The 13,173-nt window shown below is 29.2% G+C and overlaps 1 protein-coding gene across 10 annotated transcripts in view; it reads left to right on the top strand.

Annotated features, from left to right (window-relative positions):
• LOC145259301 (glycine receptor subunit alpha-3-like) overlaps positions 1-4,620 on the top strand; it is a 485,592-nt gene extending 480,972 nt beyond the window's left edge. For all 10 annotated transcript variants that reach the window (XM_080117183.1, XM_080117181.1, XM_080117177.1 and 7 more), the window contains one exon: positions 2,685-4,620. In XM_080117183.1, the coding sequence (XP_079973309.1) occupies positions 2,685-2,852 (168 nt within the window). In that variant the 3' untranslated portion in view covers positions 2,853-4,620. The remainder of the gene's footprint in view (positions 1-2,684) is intronic.
• The last annotated feature ends 8,553 nt before the right edge of the window (positions 4,621-13,173 follow it).

The raw sequence follows: 13,173 nt of genomic DNA, 5'->3' as shown, positions 1-13,173 counted from the left end.
GAGAAGAGTAGTTTGAAGAATCCAAGTAATACGAATGAAATATAGCTGCGTGTTTGTTTCTATTACGGCGCCAGAACGAATATGTTATGTATATTGGCGATGGGGGTCTGTATAGCGAGTGTCTATAAAACAGCATTGCATAAATAAGGGGACACAATAGTGTAGATGAAGTCGTCTATATAAGTACCTCTACTGGACCATCTGTAAAAAAGTAAACATCTAATGTAGCAGCAAATCCTGGGAACATAAACCTGAAAGAACAGTTGGAAATGACCTATATATCATATATTACGTCCATGTAATCCCTACAGTCGCCTACCTTGAAAATGCTGCTGTCAAACCTGACATGGAATAAGTCAGAGAGAGGGGCAACCTTGGTTGAAGTGAGTGTCCTTAATGACGGAGGGCTGAACAGAGCTGAAAGGGAGGAACAGACCAAATATCAAGGTCTCATGTATGATATGAAAAGAAACTGGAATCTTGGACAGATACCAATCATACCAGTTATAGGTGCTACAGGGCTTATAAAGAAGAACCTAGTCCTACCTAACTAATATTTCTGGTGAACCAAGTGCAAAAGGGAGCCAGACAATTGCACTTAAGGGAACAGCGAGGATACTAAAAAGAGCTCTCGGTTGGTTTCAATAAAAAGCAGGGGAATGTTGGCAGCTGGTTTGGATGCTTCATACCCAGTGTTACAATCTTCAAAGAAAGAAACTGAAAAAAAATCGTCTATGTAATATGTGTGTGTGTGTGTTTGTGTGTGTGCGCGCGCGCATTTTTAATACATACAATAAACAGATATAGATACTTCCACAACAGTTCAACAATCGGGACCAATAGCACGATTGTCTGCTTGCCCAGAGAGGGGAAAGACATACCTTTTGGATTGAAACCATCGTTGTATTTTATTCCAGACACGTTTCTGAAAATGTAATCATTTTCTACCACGACAACTCAGACAACCAAATTGTTTTTTACATTTACATTTATTTCTGTTGCAACTATTTTATCCAAAGTTGCGCCATTCCTTTTTTATATGTTACATATTACTGTCTTTCCAGCCGAATGCTTGTATAGCTGGACGATTCCCAATCAGCTAAGAACTTGCCAGTCCTGTCTACTCATTCCCACTCGTTCGCTCAAGACTCCTCTAACTCCTAACTTGCATGTATATATTCAAACTAAACCTTTATGCTTACGTCATTCGACTCCACATATACCTAACAGGTGACTTATTAGTCACGTTTTCTATAACCCAATTTTATTGTTATATACTAAGGTTTGAAAACATATTTTGTTTATGTCCACCGCATTATTTTACTATGAACACATATTTGTTTTCATTCATCTAAAATGGCTTCTTGTTAATGTTCATAGAACGTAGTCAAATTTAAGTCATTTAACCTGATTTGTCCTTAAATTGCATTTTTCTTTTTAAAGCAAATTTAATTCAATCTGCACGATAATAATGATAATCTTCTGGCTCAGATAATTCGGCAATAGCTTTAGTATGTATATCGGCAACACGAATAATCAATTCTACTTTCAAAAATTTAGAAAAGTGATTATTATTATTATTATTATTATTATTATTATTATTATTATTATATTATTAGTAGTAGTAGTATTATTACAATCATCATCATTCTTATCATTATTATTATTATTATTATTATTATTGGCTCACATGGAGCTTTCACACAAGTCAACAAACGATTGGAAACCTGTGGTGTTTTCTCCACCTCCTTCGATAGCATTTGCAAATGAATTTGCATCATTGCAACAGCCGCTTACCATTGATTTCTCGCTGGTAGTGGCCATTGGTTTATACTGGAATTTGAGTGGCACTCAGCCTCTCCAAGGTCCCAGTTCTCTTTGCGCTTGTCCAGCCGAGGTCTGGTTGGCGCTCGCTCCTTTGTCTTTCAGTCCTTATTGGCCCTTCTCGGCCCTTTGGTGTCACTTTTTTATTGGGAGGAACGGTGATGAAACAGTGGGGGGATGCATGATGGGGGGTGTAGAACTTGTAAATATGCAGTTTCGGTGTTCTTCATTTCCTGTAACGCTTATTCGTTATATTGTCTTGTATTATTCTCCACATTCAAGGGCTTTCCTTAATATTTCAGTCGTTTTCATTATCGTTACTCGTTGTACTTTTGCAGTTAATCGTCTGATTCCAATTTCTGACATTCTTTTTTCGAAGTGTTTCTGAATTGTTCCTAGTGATCCTACTATTATCGGCACCATTTTGATTTTCTTCATCATCCAAATCCCTTTTAACTCTCTGGCTAGCTCTGTGTATTTGCTTCGTTTCTCCTTTTCTTTCATACTCACCCTGTGGTCAGCTGGAACTGCAAAGTCTACGATTTGACAGGATTTTTCTTTCTTGTTAATTATTACGACATCTGGTCTTCTTGCTTGGATGCTTATTATTATTATTATTATTATTATTATTATTATCATCATCATTATTATTATTATTTTATTATTATTACAATCATCATCATCATCATCATCATTATTATTATTATTATTATTATTATTATTATTATTATTATTATTTGTTTTATACATTAATTGTTTTAATTAATCTTTTTGCATTTTTTTTTTCATTGTTCATTTAGCTTGATGGTCTCCCCTACTCCTAATTAATGTTACTCCTCTCTTTTTTTTTTTTTAACCAGATTACCTGGAGCAACGGGACAAGCGACGGTGTGCCTGTGGACGTGCGAACATCGGATCCCAAATCCAAGTTAAAAGCGAAGCGGATTGACGTCATATCACGTGTTGTCTTCCCATCATGCTTCTTTACTTTCATCACGCTTTATTGGGTTCTATACATGCAAGAGTGAACAGGAGCGAAGCACAAGATGAAGATGAGAGATAAAAGCAAAATTAAAAATAAATAATCATTTTTGGCACGAAATCCAATGCAAAAACAATTTACAGCGTAAAACAACATCTATAACCAAGAAACTATGAATCTAATCCTGTTTAAAAAGGATATATATATATATATATATATATATATATATATATATATATATACTTGGCTACATTATACAATACGTATATGCTATACATGCCGACATATATATATATATATATATATATATACTTGACTACATTATACAATACGTATATACTATACATGCCGACATATATATATATATATATATATATATATATATATATATATATATATATATATATATACTGCGTATATGTAATTTAGAGTTTCACAACCACGCGAGTGCGAAGAAAACATGATGGATTAAAAATGAAAAAAAAAACATATTAAGAACTGAAAATAAAGTTTTTTGGTGATACAAAATTCTTAAAATTGCCTTTATGTACGGATGTATCTTGGAAGCGACAAATTGTTTGTTTTTTTATATATATAATTATTATTACAAATTTTAACTAAAATCAAAAATATATTCCTGAATAGCTATTTACATCTGAGAAACTTTTTTCAAGAAATCATTCGACAGAATCATTCGGAAAAAAAATCTTTTGCTCAGGTTACGTACAAAGAGTTTTAGCACGCTAATTGAATAAAATCAACCTGAACACGAACTCCTTTCTTTTGTACATCGTCGGCTTACTAATTATTTATTCCTGCAAATAGCCTCAAAGACTGGGAGGTGTAAACGATCGTTGAGAATTCTTCATGATTTTCCAGCAATCCTTGCCAAATGCCTGTACGCATTTTGCTCTGTACAGTACGTGTCGGCCTATAGCAGTGTTGTGTTCTTTTTCATCTTCGAATTTAGCGAATATTTGATTGAATTTCTTAAATTACAAAGCAAAATTACACCTATTTTCGTTTACATTGTATGATATATCCGTATATAAAAGACAGTTTTTGAAGTCACTAAAATATTCGAAATGTGTACAATCGGAAACCATGAATGAAAAGGAGGTCATACGAAGTTATCAATGAAAGGGAAGTATCGAAAATTTATGAATGAAAAGAAAGTATTATCAATTTATGAATGAAAATCCTTTTATTTATTGATTTCCGCCCAATGAGTGTTCACGGAGAAGAAATAAACACAGATAAATAATTTAAAAGACGAATGATATATATATATATATATATATATATATATATATATATATATAATTATTTAATGTGTTTACATAAAATGTTATAAGGAGATACAGTGTTTTTGTATCAATTATATATATATATACACATACATATATATGCACACACACACACACACACACATATATATATATATATATATATATATATATATATATATATATATATATATATATATGCAAATAGGGGTGCGAAGTGTACATAAAAAGGACAAGATGTACGAACTACTTTTTGAACTTGATTATCAAAAAAAGGGGAATGAGTAAATGAAGCGAAAAAAAAACGAAAAGAAACGAAAAAATATGGGACGATAAAAAAAATGATTGATTTGAATAAAAAAAAAAGTTGAAAATTAAAAAAAAAACATATAAAAAAAACATATAATAAGAGAAAGGGAGGAAAAACGTCCGCCCATTGTTTTATAATGAATTTAAAAAATAATAATTTTTGTCCCTCATCCCCTGAAAAAAAGAAAAAAAAAAGATTAAAAATTTTATGGCACAATATCTGCGATTCCTGCTTTTTTAAATAACCCATTGCCCAGAGATTTCAACGGATTATTGCTTCTTTAAGTTATTTAATTGGACACAATGAGATTGTAAAGTTTTTGCTGTTGTTTTTTTTTTACAAGAGAGTTATCACTTATCAAGGCTTCAAGGCCACTCGAGGATAAGCGTTAAAGAGTGTGTGTAGGGAGGAGTAATATAGATACATGATATTGGAAGTACAAAAAGAAAATAATGAAGTTTACTCTTTAAATTGGAAAGGATTGCCCGGTTCTTTTATACGACAAAGGTACGCAAAAGATAATAAATCATTTTTTCTTGAATTTAAGAACACAATTGAACCATAATACTTGACTACTTTTTCTCATTTGATATCTTAAAGGATCAAAAATTACTTGCATTAATGATTCAACTATTTTCGGATCCATAACATTAAATGCTGCTTAGTGTTAATCATTAGTATTCGAAAATAATCATTTTTACGCCTTTAAAACTACAGACTTGAAAATTATTTCTACTTGAAATAAATTTTAAAAACTAAAGTCAAGTATGCAGATTAATTTGTTCTCCCCAATTCACGTAAAATAATACTTTTCTCATGCGCTGTTGTCATATCAAAGAACCAATAGTCTAAAGTATATATATATATATATATATATATATATATATATATATATATATATATATATATATATATATATATATTGTCACCTGTGAGATTATGGGACGAAGTGTTAAATTATGTTTATAGGTTTTTACATTGCCATATAAATAAATATAAAACTATTTCGACCGGTAACTTAAAAATGCAGCCAACGAACTATGAAACCACCTAAACTTAATTGTTAGAAAAGGGGATATAACCCACATGTACGTATTACTTAATAAAACTGAATATTTTTGTAAACTTCAATACATCTTAGACGATCCTAGAAAATTTAAGAAAGTTTTAAAAAAGTTCTCTCAATGATTTAAAAACTCAAGTAAATAAACTTATCACAGCGAATAATGCCGTAATAGACAATCTAAAACTCCCTCTAATAATTGGAGATTATAAATCCGGATATTTATATGGAAACGTAAAAATCCATAAACCTAATTTCCCACTTCACCCCATAATCTCACAAGTGACAACCCCAATATATATATATATATATATATATATATATATATATATATATATATATATATATATATATATATATAAATCATTAATAAACATCTTCTTGAAACAGATCCGCAGCCATATACACTATGTTAACCATCGTTTGGAAATCCTAGACTGGAATTTTTCCTTACTTTAAGCTCATCATTAACACGCACATCCTGACACAGGATTCGAAACCCAAGCAACTTTTTGAATATCCACGTCAATTGCAAATAAGTCGGGCTTCGAAATCTGAATCACGATGGGCCTTACTGACCAAGCAAAAAGTCGTATGAACTCAAGTGTAGGCTTCCAGATGATAGCTGGTGTGGTGTGTGTAAGTGCGGTGCTTAAAACAGTATATATATATATATATATATATATATATATATATATATATATATATATATATATATATATATATATATTTAAATAAAATGGGTTAAGAAATTCCAACGAAAGAAAGATGTATATTTAAATAAGGGAGTAGTCACCAACAATGTGTATTTTTTAACATTATTTTATTATTCCGTGTCTTGGTTTTTCATTGAGAATTATGTTTGAATCATTGTAATAATGTTTTTAAGTCATTGAAATCGCTTTTACGCGCGTTTCAGACGTTCTGTGAAGCGTCCTCGTCAGAAATTATTTTCAAATGTGTTGGAGATGTAAAAATGGAAATTTTCGTAGTTCATTTGAAGTGTTTCCAAGGGGTGGAGGCTTGTAAGTGTTTATTATTCATTGGTATGTTCAATTTTTATTACTCTTTTATTGGGCTTGTCCAGGCCGCTGACCTGGTTGTAGTCACTCTCTTTTTCTGCTAGTATTTTTTCTTTTCCTTTAGGGTGGGGTAGGGTGTGTAATAAAAATTGAACATACCAATAAATAATAAACACTTACAAGCCTCCACCCCTTGGAAATACTTCAAATGAACTACGAAAATTGCCATTTTTACATCTCCAACACATTTGAAAATAATTTCTGACGAGGGCGCTTCACAGAAAGTCTGAAACGCGCGTAAAAACGATTTCAATGACTTAAAAAAATTATTACAATGATCCAAACATAATTCTCAATAAAAAACCAAGACACGGAATAATAAAATAATGTTAAAAAATACACATTGTTGGTGACTACTCCCTTATTTAAATATATATATATATATATATATATATATATATATATATATATATATATATATATATATATATATCGTTTACAGAAAGTTTTAGATGAGATAAGTCTTTGGTGCCATCGGTATCAAACCCGATAATTATGGACCGTTTTAGATACCCATATCAAGCTCTCTTCAGCCAATACTCATCCTTACGATGAGTATTGGCTGAAGAGAGCTTGATATGAGTATCTAAACGGTCCCTAATTATCGGGTTTGAAACCGGCGGTAGCAATGACATCTCATCTAAAAAAAATTCTGTAAACAAAATATAAATAATACGTTCTTATTTTCGGATTTTCTTTATAATTAAGCACTTGGCTGGATTTGTTTTTCTCAGAAATAACTAATTATATATATATATATATATATATATATATATATATATATATATATATATATATATATATAGAGTAAATGAAGTAGTTATATATATATGTGTGTGTATATATATATATATATATATATATATATATAAGTTCTTTACCTATACGTAAACATTTAATTATGAGATAATATAGTACGTATGTATATTTCCTTTGATATTTTTTAGTTTGACAGTGCTGAATACATGAATATACCTAAAAATGTACTTATAACAAGTAAGCTACATAAAAACGTTTATGTTTCAGCGCTGGATGAATTCGTTATGTTAGTTATTTTAAGTTAAGTTATTTGAGATTGAAACAAACGCCTGCGTGTAACTCACTTGCAATGACTAGACTTGAATGTTTCTTGCACTTACACACTATATAAAATAGTCCATGTATGTGTGGGTGTCCGTGTGTCTGTCTGTGTACCTCTGTGTGCCTATGTGTGTGCATGTGAAAAAGTCAATATATGGAAAAGTGGACGAGGTTTAAGTCATCTAAATAATAATAATACAAATACTTCTCAAAAGTAAGCTGATATCTCGGTCGCGAAAACCGACCTTCATCTTTTAATTGCAGGTTAGGGTCATTTTTCGCGATCAAAATTTAAATTGGTCTATGAGATATGATTGCGTTGTTACTTTGACCAGTCCGTTTGCATGTTTAAAGATTATTTCCATAACTTCATGAACTGTTATGTTGTCTGAAATTTCATTCCATATCATTCATATATATATATATATATATATATATATATATATATATATATATATTATTATTATTATTATTATTATTATTATTATAATTTATTGGAAGGTAAACAGTTACAATCGGTCGCTACAAACCACGTTTGTAGCGACCGATTGTAATTGTTTACCTTCCAATAATAATAATAATAATAATAATAAATATTTTGCTCTTGTTATAGAGCACTAACAGCCTCGATGTATTCATTAGTCCATCAAACCTGGATATATATATATATATATATATATATATATATATATATATATATATATATATATATATATATATATATACTAACTGCAGATGAAAATAAGGTCTGAACTACTTTTTCTGTCTACACTTTGTGAGACTTACTAAATATCGTTTCTAATAATTTGCTGTGGCAAGTCGAATGCGCTCTGTTTAAAATAGTGAAAATAAATCACCCTAAACGTCAAGGCACATTCGAGACAATTTTAAGTTTTATTTATTAATTGTATATGGACCGGAATGTTGCTCTACGTTTAGTGTAGACTTTTTTCTCTGTTATCAGCAAGTCCAACTTTTGTAGCATTCGAGAAGATAAGCAGTAAGATCCACTATGTAATTCCCTGTTAATTATATACATACAATATATATATATATATATATATATATATATATATATATATATATATATATATATATATATATATATATATATATATATATATATATATATGTCAAAACATCGTTAATTCATTACCCATTACCCACACAGTAGTAGCAGTATAGCGCAATGGTGAGATGCCTTGACTGTCATTTGGACGGTCGGGTTTCGATCCTGGCTTGAGGCAGTTGCCTGTCTAACCGCACTATGAGCTGTGAAACAGCGAAACATTACTGTATATGGATGACTATATATATATATATATATATATATATATATATATATGTGTGTGTGTGTATTTATTATCCGTGTATAATTAGGTGGGGCTTTCTCTCTCTCTATATATATATATTAATTTTGAGGAAATTAGACCTAGAGTCTAAAGAGCAGAGTTTATTTTTATGTACTAGTAAATGTATTAATACTATTAAAAGAAAACAGTTTTATTATGGAGCAATATGGTTATTCAATTATGTTTCACCTTTTATTAATACCAATTCTTTAATTTATGGAGTTCGATGTAACTACAGAGTATATACAAATAAATGTGAGAAAAAGTCTATATTCAAAATCTCAAGATGTTGACCATCTTACCGTTTATTTCTTTAAGTACATTGAAATGCGCAATCTTTGATAGCGCCGATTTCGTAGCGCAGATCTATTCATGCAATTATCTACATTTTTCAACTTATCAACGCTGAACGTATCAGATAAAAAAGAACTTCTCAACTATAGAAGAAAACAAATATGGACATGATTACACAATCCGAAAATTGGGAAAAACAGTTGCAATCATTTTTCTATTTGTTCCTATTTACAATGCCTCCCCACGGCACAGAGTTAGACACCAGGGTCGTTTTTTAACGTGGAGAAAAGAGACAAAAATAAAATTGTCTCAGTCGTGAAGGATTTCTCTTCCACTGACAGAGAACAAGAAATTGAAGTGTAGCATCTGAATAGCAGATACTACACTGTGATCTTGTCCCGAAGGCCAAGTGATGAAAGACGCCATTAGAAATGTGCAGTTCAACGTACTTATAGAAATAAACGGTAAGATGGCCACCATCTTGAAATTTGGAATATACACATTTGTCATATATATATATATATATATATATATATATATATATATATATATATATATATATACCGCGACGGTTTGGTTGAAATATTATTTTTCTAGGATGAGGAATTTATTTTATTGTCATGTGTATTTTTATTCTTTCACGCGTCAATGATATCCGTTTTTTTTTTTTAATATAATTCAAAAATGTTTTTGTTTGCTTTATTGTCATACTTGAACCGATCGACCATCGCTAATATTTTACTGTGGAAATAAAAAGAGGAAATTCAACGTTTCGTGTTTATTTGACAAAGGCTTTCTCAAGACGGTAATCTGATGACAAACATAGCAGCTATTTTTTTCTGCGTTGGGCATCAATATCTAAATCATGTATTTTTTCTTTCCGCGCGTCATCCATCTTGAGAAAGTCTGAACAAAGTCGAAACGTCAATGAAGAAATAAACTTTTTTTCGGTTTTCATTTTCAATTTCGTTGTATTAATTATAACTATTATCACATATTTTAATTCAACCTAGAAATTAATTTCTGTCTATCAGGCTCAAATTTACTTTAGAATATTTAAAACCAAGACTAAAACATTATTATTATTATTATTATTATTATTATTATTATTATTATTATTATTATTATTATTATTATTCACTGGGGGTTCTTACACTGGTCATCATCAGATATTACCTACTTATAATGATTGGTGGTGTTCTCTAGAGTTTGGGTCTCCCCAGCTTTCTATTAAGCTCCCGATCTTTCGATAACCATCGCAAATGACTTTGCATTATCGCAAATGACTTTGAATTATCGCAAATAACTTTGCATTGTCGCAGATGACTTTGCATTATCGCAACAGCCTCTTGTCATTGGTTTTCATTGGGATTTGAAAGGTCCCATTCCTCTTTATACTCTTTCGGTGGTCGTTTTATCCTCCTAAACCCTTTCGGTCTTTCCATCCTCACGACTACTTGGTGTGGAGTGACTCGATACGAAAATACAATATTTCTTGAAGGAACGGGGTAGTTAATTTCACATTTCACAGTTTTTTTCGTTCCACATGGTGTTTCTCTACTTTTGTTTTTGTCATCTGTTGATATTTCCATTTGGCCGGTTCGCGCTTGTAGCTGGTAATTGAGGGTTTCCTTTATAGTTTTAGCTGTTTTCAGTATTGCCGTCTTTTGTATTGTCACAGTCATTCCATTGATACCCATTTTTCCTAGTTTTTTTTCCGTCTTCTTTGGGATTATCCATAGTGCTCCTACAATTATTGGTATTATATTGATTTTCTTCGTTTTCCATATTCTTTTCAGTTCTCTGGAAAGTCTCACATATTTCTTTCGTTTTTCTTTTTTTTTTTCTTTGTTGTTTCTTTGATATTCACCCTGTGATCTGCTGGAACAGCAAAATCTATAACTTGGCAGTTTCTTTCTTTCTTGTTCATTATTATGACATCTAGTATCCTTGCTTGGATGGATTTTTTTTATTTATTTATTTTTTTTTTTGCCTCCATGTGCCAAAAGATTTTGTAGTTTTCGTTTGCCAGTAGTACCAAAAGATTTTGTAGTTTTCGTTTGCCAGTAGTGCCTCAAACATTTGTCTCTATGTTCAGTATGCTTGCAGACTTCCCAAAGTATTGTTTTCCCGATGTAATCTTTTGGGGCTAGTTTGCTGTATTCTGTTATTTTGTGGTTTAACGTTTCGTCTCTTTGTTCACAGAGTCTACACTAAATTTTTTCCTTTGTTTTATCTATTTTAGCTTTAATATAGTTAGCTCTAATTTAGCTTTAATATAGTTAGTTCTAATTTAGCTTTAATATAGTTAGTTCTAATTTAGCTTTTATATAGTTAGTTCTAATTTAGCTTTAACATAGTTAGTTCTATTTTAGCTTTAATATAGTTAGTTCTAATTTAGCTTTAATATAGTTAGTTCTAATTTAGCTTTAATATAGTTAGTTCTAATTTAGCTTTAATATAGTTAGTTCTAATTTAGCTTTAATATAGTTAGTTCTATTTTAACTTTAATATAGTTAGTTCTATTTTAACTTTAATATAGTTAGTTCTAATTTAGCTTTAATATAGTTAGTTCTAATTTAGCTTTAATATAGTTAGTTCTAATTTAGCTTTAATATAGTTAGTTCTAATTTAGTTTTAATATAGTTAGTTCTAATTTAGCTTTAATATAGTTAGTTCTATTTTAACTTTAATATAGTTAGTTCTAATTTAACTTTAATATAGTTAGTTCTAATTTAGCTTTAATATAGTTAGTTCTAATTTAGCTTTAATATAGTTAGTTCTATTTTAACTTTAATATAGTTAGTTCTATTTTAACTTTAATATAGTTAGTTCTAATTTAGCTTTAATATAGTTAGTTCTAATTTAGTTTTAATAGTTAGTTCTATTTTAACTTTAATATAGTTAGTTCTAATTTAGCTTTAATATAGTTAGTTCTAATTTAGCTTTAATATAGATAGTTCTAATTTAGCTTTAATATAGTTAGTTCTATTTTAACTTTAATATAGATAGTTCTAATTTAGCTTTAATAGTTAGTTCTAATTTAGCTTTAATATAGTTGGTTCTAATTTAGCTTTAATATAGTTAGTTCTAATTTAGCTTTAATATAGTTAGTTCTAATTTAGCTTTAATATAGTAAGTTCTAATTTAGTTTTAATATAGTAAGTTCTAATTAAGCTTTAATTTAGTTAGTTCTAATTTTGTTTTAATATAGTTAATTCTATTTTAGCTTTAATATAGTTAGTTCTTATTTGGTTTTAATATAGTTAGTTCTAATTTAGTTTTAATATATTTAGTTCTAATTTAGCTTTAATATAGGTAGTTCTAATTTAGCTTTAATATAGTTAGTTCTATTTTAACTTTAATAAAATTAGTTCTATTTTAGTTTTAATATAGTTAGTTCTAATTTAGCTTTAATATAGTTAGTTCTATTTTAGTTTTAATATAGTTGGTTCTAATTTAGCTTTAATATAGTTAGTTCTATTTTAGTTTTAATATAGTTGGTTCTAATTTAGCTTTAATATAGTTAGTTCTATTTTAGTTTTAATATAGTTGGTTCTAATTTAGCTTTAATATAGTTAGTTCTAATTTAGTTTTAATATAGTTAGTTCTATTTTAGCTTTAATATAGTTAGTTCTATTTTAGTTTTAATATAGTTAGTTCTAATTTAGCTTTAATATAGTTAGTTCTAATTTAGCTTTAATATAGTTAGTTCTATTTTAGTTTTAATATAGTTGGTTCTAATTTAGCTTTAATATAGTTAGTTCTAATTTAGCTTTAATATAGTTAGTTCTAATTTAGCTTTAATATAGTTAGTTCTATTTTAACTTTAATATAGTTAGTTCTATTTTAGCTTTAATATAGTTAGTTCTATTTTAGCTTTAATATAGTTGGTTCTAA

This window comes from Euprymna scolopes, chromosome 34 (assembly GCF_053919585.1).
Source record: "Euprymna scolopes isolate OS-2025 chromosome 34, ASM5391958v1, whole genome shotgun sequence".
In the NCBI taxonomy this organism is placed as follows: domain Eukaryota; kingdom Metazoa; phylum Mollusca; class Cephalopoda; order Sepiida; family Sepiolidae; genus Euprymna; species Euprymna scolopes.
The sequence above is the reverse complement of the archived record's forward strand: the minus strand, read 5'-3'. Positions and strand labels throughout refer to the sequence as shown.